The 19,057-nt window shown below is 51.5% G+C and overlaps 1 protein-coding gene across 1 annotated transcript; it reads right to left on the bottom strand.

Annotated features, from left to right (window-relative positions):
• On the bottom strand, window positions 1–18,451 carry Oaf (out at first homolog). The gene is made up of 4 exons (XM_008826000.3): window positions 17,728–18,451; window positions 3,159–3,293; window positions 2,118–2,298; window positions 1–912 (listed from the first exon to the last, which is right to left on the bottom strand). The coding sequence occupies exons 1-4, from the start codon at window positions 17,998–18,000 to the stop codon at window positions 647–649; spliced, it is 855 nt and encodes a 284-aa protein (XP_008824222.1). The 5' UTR covers window positions 18,001–18,451; the 3' UTR covers window positions 1–646.
• Window positions 18,452–19,057: the final 606 nt, after the last annotated feature.

Raw genomic sequence — 19,057 nt, 5'->3', positions numbered from 1 at the left:
CTCGGGCCATCAGGCAAGTAAAAACTTAAAACTTTATTTTTGGTACAAATGATAAATATTTTTGTATTAAAAATCTGGAATTCAAGTTTTCCTTGTTCTTCATGCTCCCTCCCTGCCTGCCCCAGAGCCTTGCCAGAGTATTTCAGTTTAGAGGGAAGAAGAACTGGTGCCTGCTGGGGAAGTCTGAGCCTGGGGAAAGGCACATGTGGTCAGTCTCAGGGGCAGCCATCTCTCTGTTCCCCTATTGCCTGTAATCAGGCACAGTAACTGGAGTCTGGGTCCCAAGCAGCCCCTCGCTGGTGGAAAGGTGGGTGTTGCAAGCAGACTCCTTTGAGGGTCTAACCTTCAACAAGTTCCACAGAAGAAACATGCACATATATGCGAACATTTTAAGGGACATGAAGAGGAGAAGGGTACCAGTCTGGAGAACAGCTTTGTCGCTTTTGCCTCTCAGGTAGGCACAGGCTAGGTGTGAGGCTGTCCCTGCAAGTCTACACCCTTTCAAAGTCACACAAATCCCAGCAAGACTTCAAGATCAGGGGCATGGGAAGGTATGTAAGGCTTCAGATGGGGTTGCCGTGCCTTCTGGTGGCTGGTGGAGACTCTGAGGGCCCAAGCAGCTACTCTCAGGTTCTGCTCCCTATAGTCAGGGGTCCTCATCCCAGAGGCAGAGCTGCCTCTGTGGTACATAGAAGTTGAAGTTGTAGTTCTTCCTGCAGCTGCGAATGCCACACTTGTAGGGTGCTGGTCGATCACGGCTGTGGCAGTACTTTAGCATGCACGGGTACCAGGCCAGGCTCAGGCCATAGCGGCAGGCACAGGGCTTCCCTCGGTCTCCCACTTGCCCACAGCGAGGCAGCTCCACCTGTTCCAAGACCTTGGGCAAAGCCTCGAACACAGAACTGTCCACACCTGGCGGGGAGAGGTAAGAATGAAGGGGGTGGAAACACTTGTAACCCAGCCTCTCTTCTGTCACCCCCTCCCAAGGCTGCCCTGGGGCTGCAGAGATGAGACCTGGGGCTGAGGCTAGGCTAATGGGCTAGCTTAAATCACAAGCTTATCTGTCAGATCCCATCTGTGTGCTAGGAGGTCTGCGTAACTTCTTTCCACCAGCCCATGAACTGAGCATTGCCTTCCATGCAGCCACCTAATGCTTAACTAAAACCTCAATGTGCTGGAGCAACATGAGGGACTGAGCAGGAAATCAGGAAGGCTTCTCAGAGGACATAGCGCTTGAGTGAGGCTGGGCAATGATGGGACACCACAAACATGCCAGAAGAGGGGAGGGCACATGGAAGAACATGCATGGGAGGAGAGCTGGGGCAGGTGGCAGGGCGTGGCCAAGGTTCTGCTTAGTGACCATGGGAAGGAGCAGCTTCTGGGGTATGCTCATGTCAGGCTTGTAGGGTAGTTTGGGGTGTGGTCCAGTGGAAACAGGTGTGTACAGTCATGACCATAAAGTCCAGCAGGCCTCTTCTTGTGCAACTGGCTGGATGAAGGCCCAGGGACCAGCAGCTTGACTCTCCCTGTCCTTTCTACACAGAGGACCTGACAGTCCTAAGTAAGGGACCAGGAGCAGGGCCAGTGAAGTCACACAGGGGCTCTGCAGAGCTTGGATGAGGCCCTCAGAGTTTTGGGGCAGAGATGCTGGCACCAGAGAGGGTATGACACTGAGTTCTGAGAGGTGGCAGCAAACACGACAGTGGGACATGTGTCCTCAGTGACAAAGGGAGTGTCTGGGAGTCTCCTTCCACAGGACCTGGCAGGTTTTGTCTTTCTTTTCATCTCAGTGATTCTCCTCATCCTAACTACACAGGCACCACCTCCTCCAGGAAGCCTTCCTGGCATATCACAGCCTGGTTTGGGGGGTTCTCATCTTCTTCCCAGAATGCCTGTTGCTCCTGACTGCAATCTCACACTGAACTAGTGCATTACAGATCTACTCACTACCCACTGTAGGAACTGAGTGTCCACACTGAGTATATCTGAGTGGCCCATCCCTGCAAGGGCTCAGTAACTGTCTCATGAGCACATGAAAGAATCACTCAGCCATGTGTCACTTCCCCTCCCAGCTCTGTGCTTCTCCCTCAACCCACAGTGGGCAGTCCCCAGCTGACCTTGCTCCAGCCAGAACCGGACATCCTCCTGGCGGGTATAGATGGCATCAGCTGCCTCGGCACACACATTGTGGAGATGGGGGCTCAGCAGGCCCCCCTGGCTGAAATTCACTGCGATGTCCATATGTAGCTCCTCCAGGCCCCTTACCTCCTCAGCCTGCCGCACTGCACGGGGGTTTTTCTGTATGTGGAAGGTGGGAACCACTCCTACCTGGCCTCAGAGTGCTCTCAGCCATATTCCCCTGATCCCTGGAAGCCCAGAAAACCCAAGGCAGTGGAGGGACACTAACCCTGTCCCTTGAGAAACTGATACCCCAGGGGGAGTCAGGCCTTCCTGGATTCCACCCAGAGTAGGCTGTCCTTAGGACTTCTTGGGCCTGTTGGCAAGCTCAGGGTGCTGCTGGGAGATGGGGGTGGGCAGGCCATACAAGCTGTCCCAAGGTAAATGACCTCATGTACTTTCCAGGGGACTAAGTCTTTCTGGGAAGGGCAGGCAAAAGGGAGGGATAGGGAGGGGAGCATGTCATAGGGCAGGCCTGTTGCATAGGCCAGAGAGCCTGGATGAGCTGTGGGAGGCAGGGACACTAGGGAGGAATCCAACAGGGTCAGAGGGTTGAAGGGCAGGGAACACAGCTTCCTAACTGAGTTCTCTGTTCTAACCTGCTTCCTCAATAAGAAAACAGAGGCTTTAAAGGCAGGATCATTTGTCCAGTGTCGCCAGCTAATGAGGGATAGAGGAAGAGGTGACATCCAATCCAGAGCCCAAGCCTTTAATCTCCATCCATACGGGCAGGGCCTGAGCTAGCAGCTTGGGGGTGATTTGGGAGTTGGGGCTCAGTGTAGATTAGAGATCTGGGGCTCTGTGGTCAGTTTGGCCTGGAGCAAAATCAGGAGATCAGAACTGTGGGTGAGTGGGGGCGTCAGGGATAGTGTGGGGAGGAGGAGCTGGTGGGAGGCTGAGTCTGGGTGGGACAGGTTTGGGATGAGCTGACTGCAGGGGTGGGGTCACTAGGTCAGGGCCAGCCTGGGGTGGGCACTCACCTGCCGAAGCTTGACCATGGCCTCGCTGGGGATGATCTCATTGTGGTACAGCCTAGTGACAAAGCAGAGGGCCTGGAACTGACTCTGCCCCTTCTCCAGCTCCCCCAGGATCAGGGCACGGAAGATCTTCACGTCCTGAAAGGGAAAAGAACAGGAGGATGGAGACCAGCTGGAGAGAGGGGCCCTGGGCCAGCCCTGGAGAGGACAGGCCTGAACACTACCCTGCCCCAGCAAAAGACACTTCCCTCCCCCGCCCTAGGAAACTGCTTGTCTTTGTCTTTTCCATTTACATACCAAATGTTCCCCAGCATTCTAGAAAACTGACAAAGTGAACCCACTGCAGAGGTTTTCTAAAGAACCCTTTGACCTTACAGAGCTTTACCTCAAAAAGACAGCACCTCTTTTTGGCACTTGTCCATCTCTGATGCCTCCCTTGGTAAAGTCCCCAATGTCACTTTGATCAGTGTGGGTCAGGGACCCTGAGACCACTGACCAGGGTGCCATGGAGGAGGGGCTGCACTTTTTATAAGCACACATTCCAGAGCTTTCTCTGACATCATTACTCAGTAGGTAATAAACTCAGTATGTTTGAAGAAAAAGCCTCAAAAATACCCCTACATTATTTGCAGTCATCCTGATTCCTGCCCCCGACCCGCCGCTCCACCTCTAGCAGGGGTTTGTAGGGGGCAGAAGCAGCAGGCTGCAGCTGTTGCTGCCATCTAGGGCTGGGCTGGCTCACCTTTCCCCTTCCCTCTCCATTTCCTCTTTCCCCATGGGGGTGGGGGTTACTCATGGCATGACCAGCAGGCCAAGAGTGCCTTCCTGTTTCTGACTCAGTATGTGCAAGAGGGAGGCTAGCTTGGGCAGAGGGAGCAGAGCCATAGGGTGGGATGGGGTGCCTTTCCCAGTCTGGGTACAGCTGGAACTCTCCACTGCACCCTCCTGTACCCTCTCACCCATCTCTGTGCCTTCCCAAAGCTGCTTGCTCATGGGGAGATGTTAGCAGGCCCCAGTCAGAAGAGGTCTAAATCTATAATGAGCCCTCCTACCAGGGAGGCACCCTGGCCTTAGTGATAGGCTGGGAATCCTTTGGCCCTCAGGCTTGAGGCTCTGCCCTGGCACTAGGCTATGCAACTCTGGCCAGTTACTCATTGCTCAGTGCTTGTACCCCAGGTTACCCCACCCAAAGCCACCTTCACTGAAGGTTTACTATATACCTGCTAGGGTCCAGTGTTTGGAGAACAGGGTGGGTACATTCCCCAGGATTCTAAATACAAGTAGAGAGAGGCCCAATTTTCTACTACAAAACTGCATGTATAAGCTGGTCCCCTAGCTTTTCTAAGCCTCACTGTGACAGGGGACAGTTCCTGTGCTTGGTAAGCTTGTGAGGAGGACCAAGCCATGATCTAGAGGGGAAAAGTGTTCAGCACTGTGAGCCAGGGTTACTGCCATCACTGCACTCAGCAAATGTCACATGATCTGGGACACATGAGCACCTGCCATCTTCTAAATCCCTCTCGATTTCTGCATCCCCCCGAACTCTACAAGGAGTCTCTCTTACTTCCATTACTGTAAATGATTTCTTCAACAACAAGGCGTGGGAATGTGGAGGGGGATTTTCCGGGAAAGGGAAACTGAGACCTAGCTGCTGAGAAAGGTTCCATGAGGCTCCTTCTTATCCTAGAGCCTTGGACAGAAGGTGAGTCAGCTGGGCTTAACTCCCACTTCCTCTAGACAGGAAATCCCTCCTTGGGTACAGTGCTGGCATCTCCTTGTTCTGCCAGCCTGGGTCATCTGATCTTCTATTCACTCAGGTCGGCTGAGGGGACACTAGAGGCTAGTTCACTGGTGGCAGATCCCATTCTGGGCTCAGTTCCTGTCAGGTGGGACTCCATACCAGACTTTCCCCTCTGAGAGCCTGAGTCAGGTGAATGTACCTGACAGGATTCTCAGGTAAGACCCAAAGTCCACCTCACTGCTGTTTTCAGCTCTGGCTTTATTGAGAACCCTATCTGGATATTCCTGTCTTCTCCACTGAACATTTACTACCCTGTGGTCTCAGGGCTGCTGAGGGTCCTACTGAGTGGTGGTACCACCTGCCTACTACTAGCAGTGGAAGGGATCGAACTTTTAGATCAGACTGGAGGTTGGAAGATTTTTTTTCTTGAGGGTCTAGGGAGATGGATGGCTCAGTGGGTTAAGTGCTTGCCACACAAGCATGAGGAACTGTTTAATTGCCAGCACCAATGAAAAAAGTGGGTATGATGGTGTATGTTTATAATCCAGTGTTAGGGAAGTGGAGACAGGAGAACCCCTGAAGCTCCCTGGCCAGCTAGCCTAGTTTAATTGGAGAGCTACAGGTCCCAGTCAGAGACTGTCTCAAAAAAACAATGTGAATGGCTCCTGAGGAAAAATATCCAAGGCTGACCACTGGCATCCACATGTGTAAATGCTCACATGTTCACGTATACCTGCATGCAAGTGTGCACACGCACACACAACCCACATGAAATCTGTTTGAACTTCTTCCCTGCTTCTGAATTAAGTAATAAGAGCAATGGCAATCACCAAATGCCACCAACATAGAAAGCTGGCCATTGAGACAGAGGATGTTCTCTCTATCTGGGCAGGACAAAAGTCATTGACATTTATAACTGAGAAGGAGAAACAACTGTTATTATAGGTCAAACAGGATGCACCATCCTATTTAAAGTTCTTTCAACAACGGGAGGCAGAGCTCTGACTGTGACTGAGTTTGGATTGTGTAACTTGCTTAAGCTCATGGGCTAAGGGAAAATGTAGCCAGGACTTTAACCCAGGTAGTGTGGCTGACTTGAAGCTGGGCTCTTCTAACCAGAATACACAACTGCCTCCTAGATCAACTAGTCTAATTTCTTTGATGTTCAAATAAAGAAACCAGATGTGTGGATATACTGGTATATACCTGTATTCCTAGTACTTGGGAGGTTGAGGTAGAAGGATTGAGAGTTTGAAAGCAGCCTGTGCTACATAGAGAGACCCTGCTTTGAAGGAAGAAGAAAGGAAGGAAGAAAAAAGGGATGGAGGAAGGGCAGGAAGGAATGAACGGACAAACAAAGAAATGAATGACTGACTGAATTAATGAACAAACTGAGGCTTAGGACACGAGGTTCTGTGCTCGTCTACTGGCCTCAGAGTCAGTGAGTGGCAGAGGCACTTGGTTCCCTCCCTATCACACTCATTTGGCCACCATCCCCAAATCTTTGATTGACTTGCCTAGGAACATGCATTCTGCTCACACTGTGTGTTGTCTAATAAGCAGTAATACAAATAAGAAACAAGGCAGGAATACCCTCTACCCCCTACATGCCAGCTCTGTGATAAAGCTCCTTTATACCCTGATTCTCTGGCCTTCTTCGTTCTATTTTCCCCAAAAGCCATATGTTCTTTGCTGGCCCACTACCAGGAAGGAAGTGGGCAGCCCTAGTCTCTGGTTGTCACTCTTTCTGGTCACAAGGCTCCATCATCCAGACTCATGTCCTTCCCACCTGACCTACTAGCAAGGCTCCCTCTGGACAGATGCTTAGACCAGGTAAGATGGAAGCCTGGTTCCCAGCCCTTCTCCTCACCTGGAGTCCCCTGGGATGATTCACCTAGATATGGTCAAAAGTCCAAGGCAGATGGCATTACTGAGCAAGAGCCCATGGAGGGGGATGGAGGCTCAGGCCCTGGTCTGGAACTCCCAAGCCAGGAGGGTTCCATAATGCACCTTCTTCCAGGAACCTATGGCCCACTAGAAGAACTGGGGCATACAGCAAGCAGGGCAAGGCAGGGGTAGTGAGGGTTGCTGAAGTCCTGTCTGGAGCTGTGAGGAATAGGTAGGCTTGAACACAGTGAAGTAGTTAAGAGCAAAGGCTGCAGAGCTAGGACTCCCTGCACTGGGATCCTATCCTACTGCTACTAGCTACATAACCTCAAAAATGTATGTAACCACTGTGTGCCTTAGTTTCCACTCTTGCAAAATGAACACATTAACAGTGCCTACAGTGAGGGAGTACCATGAGGAAAGTGAAAGGTCTCAGAACACAGTGGGTGGAACTCTCAAACTTCTCTTCTGTTGCTGCAGTCTCTGGCTCCTGATATCATCTACTCCAGGCCTGAGAAGTGGTAAAGACTGTTCTATAGATGCACCTGAGTCCCAAGCAAGTCAGATGACTCCTGTATAGTTTGCAATCAGCAAATCAGTAGGAGAACATTGACTAGCATTACCTAAGGCTGGGCTTTCACAAGCACCAGGCTGGGCAGAGAAATGGCCAAGGGCAAGGATAAGAGCCCTGTTATTAGAGGGCTCCTGAGGGAGGCTGACCTCACACAACCAGTGTCAGTGCCATAGTAATAGTTTATGCACGCAAAGGATGGATGAGGGAGTGCCTGTCCTTGTAAAGATAGGGATGAGGTGAAAGGAGGGTGGGAAGACCGCCCCCCCAAGAGTGAGGACAGTGCATCAGTGGTCCTTGACAGGTAAAGGATGTGGTGTTTCTAGCAGTGAGAGGGGCATTTACAGGAGAAAGAGATATCCCTACCCAGTCATCCCCCCATTTTATTGTCATCTGAGTTACTTAATGCCTTTCAAGACTTTTCATTGTATTCTGCATAAAGTATACCCCCAGAGGCTGACATTCCAGGCTCCTGGCTACAGCAACTCTTACATTGCCTATATACTGGACCAGGAATGCAGTTCTTCGAATGAGCAGTGTCAGGTCCACCCTGGATTTTCTGGGAGCCATTCCTCTGTGGTAATGTCCTGCCCTCATCTGTCCCCCATCCTCAGGTCTTGGTGCCCATGCATCACCTACTCAGGCACGTGTCAGGGCCAGGACCTTCGACTCTACAGCAGAGCAGCCTTCCCAGTACTTGCCTTCCTTGCTTATCTCCCCTTCTAGATTCACTCCTTGAATCTGGGAGCATATGTTATTTGCAGAGTCATCTTGCTCCCTAAAAGATAGCACATGCTCAAGAAATGTCTGATAATGCATAAACAAATGAGCAGACAAGAGTATGGATGGGTTCTGAGAAGAATGATCAGCATGTACCAGGGCTGGATGAGGTGGAGAAAGCTTCAGGGGAAGTGGCGAGGTGGCTTAAGAGAGCTATCAAGAGAGGTAGGACATAGGGTCTAGGGACCAGCTAAGGAATCTGAGCTTAACCTTGAAGGTCACTGGGATTCACTGGTGGGTTTTGAGCCTGGGGCTGACATGAAGGAACCTCTAGAGCTGACTTTGAGTTTGCCCAGGTGATTATGCACTGGCTCTAAAACTGTCCTTGCACTGTATCTTCTGCCTGGGCAACGGATATCTGTGCCCTCTGAGTTATAGTCCTGGAGTCAAGGACAGTGGCTCTAGCATATTTATGTGGTAGCCAGGGGCTGGCACAGGGCAGAGGCTCAACACTCACTAGCTTGGTGAATGGATACACTAGGGCCTTCTCAATCCCCAAGCCCTGTCTTCTTGGTTGTATCTATACCTGGGGCTCCTGCAGGCTGCTAGCCCAATAGCTGCTATTTGCCTTCTAAAAGGTTTACCGGGGGCCGGAGAGATGGCTCAGTGGTTAAGAGCAATGGCTACTCTTACAGAGGAACCCAGGTTTGAGTCTCAGCACCCACATAGCAGCTGACCAGTATCTGTAAATCCAGTTCCAAGGGATCTAACACCTTTTTCTGACTTCTGTGGACACTGCATGACATGGGGGCACTTACACTCATTCAGGCAATACACTCTTATACAAAATAAAAGTAATAAATAAAATAAAAATATAATAAAAGGTTTACCAAACTTGAGGGTATCACATGATCCATGGCCCAGTGCAATTTCAGGCAGGGGACAGGATCTCACTAATCACATAGCAGTAGTGTCAGAAGCAGAAACCCAGATGTCCCAACTCTCAGTCTAGTGGCCTTTATGCTCTTGCAAGCTCTCGGCTTCACCTCACTAAGACATTCCATTTCTCACTGTGCCCTCCCCCTACCACTCCATCTTTCTTAGACACATGGCATTTCTCTGAGACAGGGGCTGTCTTGGCTCAACTATGCTGGGGCTCCCTAAGAACAGAGAAATGATGGCAGACAGCTGTTCTGGAAAAGTACCCTATGACAGCAGACACCTTGTACAGGCCCTCCAGGATGCCTTCCCAGAGAGGCCCAGGGAGAGCTTCCTGCTGGGGGGAGGGAAGTAAGCTGCAGAGGGAATCCTGGGCCTGTGACAGGCCATGGCAGGAACAGCATACCCCTCCAATGGCTGCATTTCAGACTTAGGGGAGAGGGTAACACACTGTTTTGCTGGGGCTTATGTTATTCACAGTGAAGCCTAACCCTAGCAGATGCACCCAGACTTTCTCTTGCTTTGCCCACACTCAGGCCACAGACCCACCATCTTCACACAGACCTGCTGTTTCTCAGTCTCTCACATGGCTCCAGTGCTATCACCCTATGGCTCCCCCAACAACACACACGGGGAGGGGGGGAGGCATCTCACCTGAGCTCTCTTCCTTTCTCAGTCTCCCTGCAATGAGATGTCAACACATCAGTTTTCCTCTCAGAGTCTCTCCCATACCCTCTACTTCACACACATTTCCTTGGTATCCAGTACCCTCCTCCTTCTCTGGATCCCCACAAATTTCAAGCCCAGTATTTATGGCTCTGGCTCATACATGCAGTCTTACCCACAGCCCAACAAATCTCCTCACATACGTACTCTCGGCTCCACACTATAACCTCAGCTCCAGACTTCCAGTTCCCTTCATTCTCCCAGGCTCCCAGACATCTTTCCTAGCTCTCAGATTCCAGTTCCTAGCTTCTAGAGCTCTCATGATGCCCCTTCCTCAGTGCCTCTTCCAGAAGCTTCCTGGGCCTGTGGGTAGTCAGACACCTACTCTCATATCCTGCTATCATCCCACCTTCTACCACAGAGCAGTTGAAAACTAGAGAGACCTGGTGGCAGAGCTGTCTTTCCAGATCACCACTACATAGTAGGGTCACAGCCCAAGCCAGAGGCCATTGGCCACTGCTTTAGGGCCTGTACAAAGCAGCCTCCCCCATCCCCAGCCCTCTTGCTACTGGATAACTGGGGTTCACTGTCTCCTGGGAGTGTCCCCTGCCATCCTGGTCTCCTTCCCATCACCAGAGAGCGTGACTCTGGGGCCCTGGCTGAGCCAATCTAAATATTTATTCCTCTGCTTCTGGCTGAGACGACTTCATGCCTAGAGAGGGGCCAGTTTCTCTGGGCTAGAGAGGGGGGACTGCAAAGTCAGTACCTTCCTGGCTCAGACTGGCTGTACCATAGCAGGAGGGCCTTGGCAGCCCTGCCCAGGCTTCCTGTGCAGGAATAGGGCTGGATGGGCTCAACCCAAAGGGAGGCTAGTGCCCAGAGACTTAGGCATACCCCAACTATGAGAGGCTACACACACAGACCACAGCTAGGCCTGGACAGAGGCTTCTTGTTATGGGGTTAGTATAACCACTAGCTAGCCAGGACTGGTGCCCCTCACCGCCAGCCCTCAGCCCTTCCAAGAGCCCCTCATGCTCTGTCAGCCAAATCCCAAAGGTCACCATGTCCTGACTGCCCTGGGGAACAATGCAAAGCTTTATGTGGATCAAGTGCTCCCCACTGTCTCGCTGACTCAGGGCTCCAGGACATGGGGCTCCACGCTTCCGTCTCACTTAGATTCCAGGCAGACACCTCCCTTGTTCCCTGTCCTTTATCTGAATCCCCAGTGGCAGACAAACAAACATTTTCCAACTTAAAGGACAGAAACTCATAGTGCAGAAAAAAAAAGCTGGAATTATATGCTTAATAGTATGTGAGTGGAGAGATGAGATGGAGGAGCATGCTCGGTTGCCTGCACAGAACTGCATTTCCCACAGGCCCCTCTGCTGCAAAGGCCCTCTTAGTCACTCTGCCTAGTAAAGGTACAGGCATAGAGGCCAGGCTCAGAGAGACTAAGTGACCAGCTGTGTCACAAAGCTAGGAAATGGCTGAAAAACGCAGTGAATGATTGGTAGTATCTGGAACTCATTTTTCAAAGTCATCCTGGTTTTCCACCCTCCAGAGCCACCCAGGGTACTGCCAAGAATCAATCTTAGATCCACTGGGAATCATGAGTTTGGGGGACAGGGCCAGCCCAAGTGTATATAAAAGAGGGTGTGTGAAATGATTCCTGTGCACTAGGTTGTTTCAGCTTCCTTCTGCTCTATCCCCTCCCCCCACCCAGGGTGCTTTATCTTTCTGGACGGTGACCACTCAGGGTGCTAAAGTCAAAGTCACTTTTGTCAAAGTCACTTCCAAGCTCAGTTTGTGCATCTGAAGGATGGGGGTAACATGTGCCTCATGACACTACAATGAGGATCAGCTGAGACTGCATGTGTGATCTGAGCGACTGCTGGCTCTAACTGTCACACACTCATGCAATCTGCATCTCCGAGCTGGGCCCTCAGTCTGCCTGATCATGGAGTTGGTGTCTATCTGAGCTCATCCTATACTCCTCAGGAGCCTGGGGTGCCTGAGCGAAAACTCCCCCTCTTTTCCTCCTTGCTGTCTCCCCAGTAGACTACAACATTGTCTTCAGGTGGTAGTTTTCACAAAGAGTCAGGTAGGATTCCACCTGGACATAGCATCTCAATTAGGGGTGGGAGATGCTGGCCAAGGTCCAGGAAGCACACTTGAACCTTCAGGTAGGACTATGTACCCAGGAAGAGTTCATTAGATCAAACAGAGAGGAGGGGCTAGGGTTGGACCCAAGAGCCCCATGTATGCAGCCTGGTCTCTCTGCCAGGTAACATCCTGTAAACTCCTGAGAAAATGTCCTGTACCAGAAAAAATTCCCCTTCCTCAAAAAAGGTACTTCTTGGAGCTGGGGAGATGGTTCAGTCAATAAACTACCCAACATGTAAGCACCAGGATCTGAATTCGGATCCCCAACACCTATGTAAAAAGCTGGGCATGGTGACATGCACCTGTAATCTTAGTGCTGGCAGACAGAGAGACAAGAGTGCCTAGAGTTCATTGTCAGCTAGTCTTGCTGAATCCATGGGCTCCAGGCTCAGTGAGAGACTTTGTCTCAAAAAATAAGGGGAAGGTGATGGGGGAAGACATCTGATATTGACCTCTTGCCTTCACATCCACATCCACATACATGAACATGTATACATATTCATGTTTAAAAAAAGTACTTTTTCTGTAGCATACACCAGACACACATACATACACACACACACACACACACACACACACACACACACAGAGGCACACAAAACACAAAAATACTTTTACTGGGGCTGGAGAGATGACTCAGCAGTTAGGAATACTGACTGTTCTTGCAGAAGACCCAGGTTCGAATCCCAACACGCACATGGCAGCTAACAACTGTCCGTAACTCTAGTTCCAGGGGATCTGACAGCCTCTTCTGTCTTCCACAGGCATTGCATGACACAGGTACACTTACCTACATGCAGGCAATACATGCATACACATAAAATAAAAATAATAAATAAAATATTTTTAAAAATTTTAGAGGACCAAACACAGACAGGGTAGGGGGACACTGGACCATAACAGCTTCTTGTGTCCCACACCCTTGGGCGGTATCCATGTGAATTCTGAAAATCCTCCTTGACTACATCTCACAGGCTCTGTTAGGTTCTTTCCAGACAGTTTCTTCCTCTGGCTCCCACTTACCCATTAGTACCCGGGAAAGGATGCAAGTTTCTAATCTCCTTGGGCTCCTGTCCTTTTGGAGTGACCCTGAGCTGAGTCACAGTACTACGTAGCTCTTGATGTTGACCATCCTCCCCAATTCAGGTTCCAGCCCATGGGTCCCCATGATCCACTTCTTGACTTTTAGAATAGGGCTCCTTTCCCCCATCTCATGTCCCCCATGACTTTCTTCATATCTTTCAGCCCCACCCTCCTCATCCGGCCAGCCCCAAATCAGGCTGCCTGCAACATGACTCATCCCTTCCCCAGCTTTAGGACACTGAGAGTGGGGGACAAAGGCAAAAGAGAGCTTGGACAGAAGCACCAACGTAGAGGAGGGAGCCAAGAAAGCTATAAGCAGCCAGAGGAGACTGGACGGTGGCATGCCTGCTGTTATTGTGCCCGGGTGTTTGTGTACATGTAGGTCAGATTACATATGTAGTCTGGATGATAAGGAGTGTTGCTCATTGTATACAATAGGAATTAGAGTTCCTGTGTAGAGGGTACATAGATTTAGGCCTAAAGTGTAATATAAACAATGCTTACAGCACACTGGGGAGGGAAGGGAGCAGAGTGTGGCTCAGTGGTAGTATGCAAGAGGCCCTGGGTTCATTCAATCCCCAGCACCAAGAAGCCCAAAGGCAGGAAAAACATATTAGGATTACTGAGGGGAGAACAACAGGTCCTTCTTTGTTTTTTGAGACGGGGTTTCATGTAGCCCAGCCTGGTCTCTATCTCATTGTGTAGCTGAGGATGACTTTGAACTACTTATTCATCCTGCCTCTACCACCCAAGTGCTAGGATTAGAGGAGTCTACCACTCTAGTTTATGAGGAGCTGGGGATTGAACTTGGAGCTCCCTGCAAGCTAAGCATTCTACCAACTGAGCCACATCCTCAGTCCTCTTTTTCTGTTTTTATTTCTGTTTGCATTTTTGTTTATTTTGAGATAGGGTCTGGGGTAATCCAGGCTGTTCTTCAATTTCCTATGACCTCGAACTCCTGATCTTCCTGCCTCCACCTCCCAAGTGCAGGGATTACAGGCATGCCCAGGGATAGTGTGCCTGGCTACCCCCTGGCATTCTTTAAGAACCCCACTGTCTGACTCCCATGCTCAGATATCCTGATTCAGTGTAATGGGTGCCACTCAGGTATGGGGATTCTGAAAAACTCCTCAGGTGACTCTTTGAAGCCATCAAGCCATGGCCTACTGGCATTCTTTCAGAATTACAGCTCAGTCAGCCTGATCAACGTCAGCCTGAGAAAGGGCTCCAGAAACTATATGACATTCCATGCCGCTCATGGGATCTGCCAGCCAAATATGGGCTTCAGTGTCCACACAGTGTACTGATAACAGACTGCTTCAGTTGGCTTCAGGGCCAAGGTGCAGGCAAGGTAGGGAACAGTCAGATGGTGCTGGATCCCTACCTGGGAGGGTGAGGAGGGCTGGAGAGAAGGGGCTGTGTGGGGGCTGGGATGCATCCAGCACAGGGGTGTCACTGAGGCCTTGGGTTTGGCCAACCCAAGCTTGACTGCTCTTGTCCTGAGGGGCTGCCTGGCCAGCAATTTGGTAGCTTCCTGGAGAAGGTGTAGCTAGGATGGTGGCTTACACCTGAAATCCCATCTCTTAGGAGGGAGAGTGAGGCAGGAGGATCAAGAACTCCAGATCAGCCTGGTCAATATAGCACATTCCAAGTTCCAGGCTAGCCAGGGCTACATAGTGAGATTGTAAGATTGAGATTGTATCTCAAAAAAACCAAAAGTCCCAGACTAGCCTAGCCTGCAAGAGCAAGGCCAACATGGGTCATATATTGAGGAAAGAGAGAGAGAGAGAGAGAGAGAGAGAGAGAGAGAGAGAGAAAGAGAGAGGGAGAAAGAGAAATGACAAAGGACTCAAGGCTCTTCCAGGCTCTGTGTTGACTTCCTTAGCAACCTCCTGTCTACCATGCAACATCTTTGCATTCAAACTGAGCAGTGAGGATGCTGGCTAAGATGCAGTGTGAGGGCATCCTCATTTCCTGATCACTTGACACATGCACTTTGCTTCCATCCTCAGCTCTCCCTGTGATTTCAGGATAGGTGCCATTATTAACATATTTTACACATGAAGAAAGGAAAAATCCAGAGAGAACCAACAGCTGTCCCAGGATTGACCAGCTCATGGGTGGTAAACCAGGCTTGCCCTATTCAGTCTCCTTATCTCTCCCAATGGTGATCATATGGGGGAAGAAAAAAAAAAACAAAACAAAAAACTCACTATTCCCAAGAGGATTCAGGACTTTTCCTGAATGGTTTTGGTACATGAAACACAAAAACAAAACTTCTAGGTCTTTTTCTTACAGAAAAATTATTACTTCTAGACAGAACTTTCCAGTGGAAATCTGCCAAAGGCTTTGAGGCAGGAGGCCTTGAGATGTGAGCTAGTGACCCATGTGGGAAGGACGGGGGCCCCAGAGTGACTTTGGTCAGTAGAGGCAGTGTGCTGAAATAGGGTAAACACTGTTCTCCTTAGTCCCTGTGCACCCCACTTCACCATGGTCCAGGCCAGATGAAAGACCTGGAATCAGAGGGAACCTCAGAGAGCTGGCTTTCTACTTTCTGTGCCTCCCACAACCCCCTCCCTTGCTGATGAAATTGGAGATGCCAGGGGTGGGTGTGAAATGCCAGCTCTGGGTCAGAGGCTAACCTGTAAAGCAGACTTTGGAAACCTGGGCGGAGGTTTGAGCCACTATGGGGATTAAAGTGAGGCACTTGCCATCAGCTCTGAATGTTCCCTTCAACAGAACACCCAGATGCCCCCCATATGCTCAGCTCAACCCCAGTCTCCCACCTCCGTGCCAGCCTCCACCATTCCTGTCTCCCAGTCATAGCCTCCACTGCTTTCCAGCTGATTCTCTCAGTAATAAAAACCTTCCAGGTGTAGCCTGAGGCTAGAAAAGCTCAGCTCTGCTCTTGCCTTTCAAGCCCTACCCAGTCTTAGCTAGGCTGCTGGGACCATCTTGCCCAGGGATGGGCAAGTCTCCCTTTAAGTCTCAGGGCCCGTGGGTAGAAGGGTGGGACACTTACAGCCTAGTCAGTGGCTGCTTTTAAGGTCAAAGGGTTTTGAGTAAAGATTAGATCCCTCATTCTTGACCTATTCAGCCACTACTGTGGGTCTTCCAAGCCCAGAAGATGCTTGACAAAATGCCCCTGCAGTTCAGGTGGGCAGGCAGGGGGTGGTCCGAGTTGCCAGCTTCTCTTTCTCCATATACAGGCTCATCTGCCCTACCTGCATCTAAGAACCTAGCTTGGGTGTGTGGGGCAAGAAGGGGCTACAGCGACTGTGACTGTTCCTTCCTGCTATGTTGATCACCACTTAGTGGGCCAGATCCTCCATCCAGCCTCACCTCTATTCTGCCAAACACTGTATCTCCCCCTACCCTTGCTGTCTACAGCAATCTCATTGGGTCTCTAGCTGGCTCCCCATATCCTGTCCCCTCCTCCCAGTTTCTAAGAGGCAGGAGGGAGAGGTGGCTGTTGGACCCTAGTTTGTCAGTTGCCAAGAGATTTAATACGTCTCACTTCTGTCCTCCCTCAAAGATAGAGGGGTGCAGGGCCTCCTTTTACTAAGGGAAGGGCTGAGAGTGTGTGATTAAAAGACTTCTGGGCTGGAGAGATGGCTCAGCGGTTAAGAACACTGGTTGTTCTTGCAGAAGACCTGGGTTCAAATCCCAGCACCCATATGGCAGCTAACCACTGTTCGTTAACTCCAGTTCCAGGAGATCCGACAGCCTCTTCTGACCTCCGCCGGCATTGCACGACACAGGTGCACTTACCTACATGCAGGCAATACACGCATACACATAAAATAATAAAAATAATAAAATAAACTTTTTTTTTCCAGATAGTTTCTCACTTTGTAGCCTAGGTTAACCTTAAATTTGTGATCCTCCTCCATCAGGCTTCTGAGTGCTGAGATTCAGAGGTGAGGAGATTCCCTTTGAATACCTAAAATTCATTCACCTTCTTTTCCTCGAGATTTATGGATGCTGGGTAGCTGTCAGTCACCCAGCACCCTTCTGAATCCCATATCCTGATAACTCCAGCACCTCTCCCTACACACACACACACACACACACACACACACACACAAGAGAGAGAGAGAGAGAGAGAGAGAGAGAGAGAGAGAGAGAGAGAGAGAGAGAGAGAGACTGAGGCCCCAAATGTGGAGTTGGTCAGCTCCATTGTCAGTCACTGGGCTGAGATGCAGTGTGACAACCTCTTCAAATAAAGGGGGCCTCATTTGGAGCTTCCCTCAGTTCTCCCCAGGTTCTTTTGCTCCAAGCTCTCCAGCTGCCCCTCCACCTTACAGGGTAAAGTGATCAGGGGATGCTGCTCCTGGGCCTTCAAATCACCTCCTAGCCATGCAGAGAGAAGGAAAGGGATTTGCTCCATACCACACAGACCAAGGCTTCTGACAGTGCCTGTGGATTTCCCCTTGTAGTCACAGGGAAATTGCTGCAAGATGGGACGCCATTATTAACATGAATGTCTTTTTGGAGGGTCAGCCAGGAGTGGTGAGGAGGAAGGGTGGACAGAACCTGGTCAGGGCCTGAGAAGGGTCTGCAATACCCACAACCCAGGGGAGGAAGCTGGAGGGGACGGCTAAGGAGTTCACTGAGGGGAATGAGGGCCCAAATTTGGGTGTTGCTGAGTGAGCAGTGAGATGTAGCGAGGAGCCTGGCATGACCTTGGACCAGTCAGGTCCCCATCGCGGCGCTGGTCTTTTCTGCAAACTCAAGGGTGCCTGGGACCCCCGATGGCTCAGCTGGCAGGTCCCCACCTGGGACATGAGAGGGTGCCTCACCTTCTTGAAGTCGGCTGTGTAGGAGATGAGGGTGCCGTCGGGCTTGCGAAGCTCGAGGCTGATGCTGTCGGCTTCGCTGTCCGCCTGAAGGCTCTCCTCGGTCACCTGGCCGTCGGGCAGCCGCACGCGAACCCGCAGCTCGGCCGGCGCTCCTGTCCCCGCGCCCACCCCGCGCGGCGCCCCCAGCTGCAGCGACAACACGAGCAGCAGCAGCGGCAGCGGCGGCAGCGCGGGACGCGCGGTGGGGACATCGTGGCAGCCGGGGCGCCGCATCCCCGGGGGCCCCGGTGCGCCGCGTGGGGGAGGGGAGGCAAGCCCGCAAAGTTCGTCCGAAGTTGGGGGTCCTCTTCGGGGATCCCTGCGGTCACCGACTCCACCGCGAGGGTCCCACGACGAGGTGCGGACGCACGTGGGCCGCGATCAGCCGCGCGCCTCGGCTCCCGCCCCGCGCTCCCCGTGCGTGTCCCCCGCCCCGCCGCGGCCCCCAAGGCCCCGACTCCGGAGCTCGGGGCTCTGTTCTGCACTTTTCATTCAATCCCACCCCCCGTCACTTCCTTCAGAAAACAGAAACCACCAGGACCTGCCTTAAAGAGACCGCGCACCTCTTGCCCTTAAAGGGCCCGCGGCGGCCCGGGTAGGGGGCGGGGAGAGGGGACCGCGCTCGGCCGCTTTGTGGCCCGGCTTTTCTCAGGGTCCCTCCCTCCCGCCGCGCCCCGTCACCCGCCGGGCTGTGTCAGGAGTTTGTGCTTGCAAATCCCTTCCTCCCAGCAGGGGCGGGACGGGTGACTCTTCCCCCGCCCCCCGCCCCCTTTTTGGCCAGTTCTTGTGCCACGTGGATGAAATAATAGGGCCTGGATTTTTAGGGGTTTTGTTTGGTCTTTCAGTTTCTCTGACACAACGAATTTTCCAAAGCGGCTGAAAAAGAAATGAGATGTCACCTAGCATCCCGCCTTTTCCTAGGTTGAGGAGTGGAGCTGAGGTTCAGAGCCATCGGTACACCCAACAGGTGTGAGCTGTTTTGATAAGCGAGGCCACCGGTCTGGATGCCACCCTCAAGTCGCCTGCACTTTGTGAGCCGTTATGCGGCTTTCCTTGCTAGTTGAGTCTCCCTCACCTCCAGGGCTCAGTCCTGTCGGCCCCACCCCCAGCTTTGACTCTCTCCTGTACTCCTGTAATGAACTGAACACATTCAAAGAAATGTTAGAATTCCTGGCCACCAGGGACACAGGATAGGGATACCGGTGCTCCAACATCAAGGGCCACAAGGGCCCTGCTACACGGAGACAGGGAGGGGTGTGTGTGTGTGTGTGTGTGTGTGTGTGTTTGTGTG

Source organism: Nannospalax galili, unplaced genomic scaffold, assembly GCF_000622305.1.
Source record: "Nannospalax galili isolate Female #2095 unplaced genomic scaffold, S.galili_v1.0 scaffold229, whole genome shotgun sequence".
Taxonomy (NCBI): Eukaryota; Metazoa; Chordata; class Mammalia; order Rodentia; family Spalacidae; genus Nannospalax; species Nannospalax galili.
This window is presented reverse-complemented; position numbering and strand designations above follow the sequence as displayed.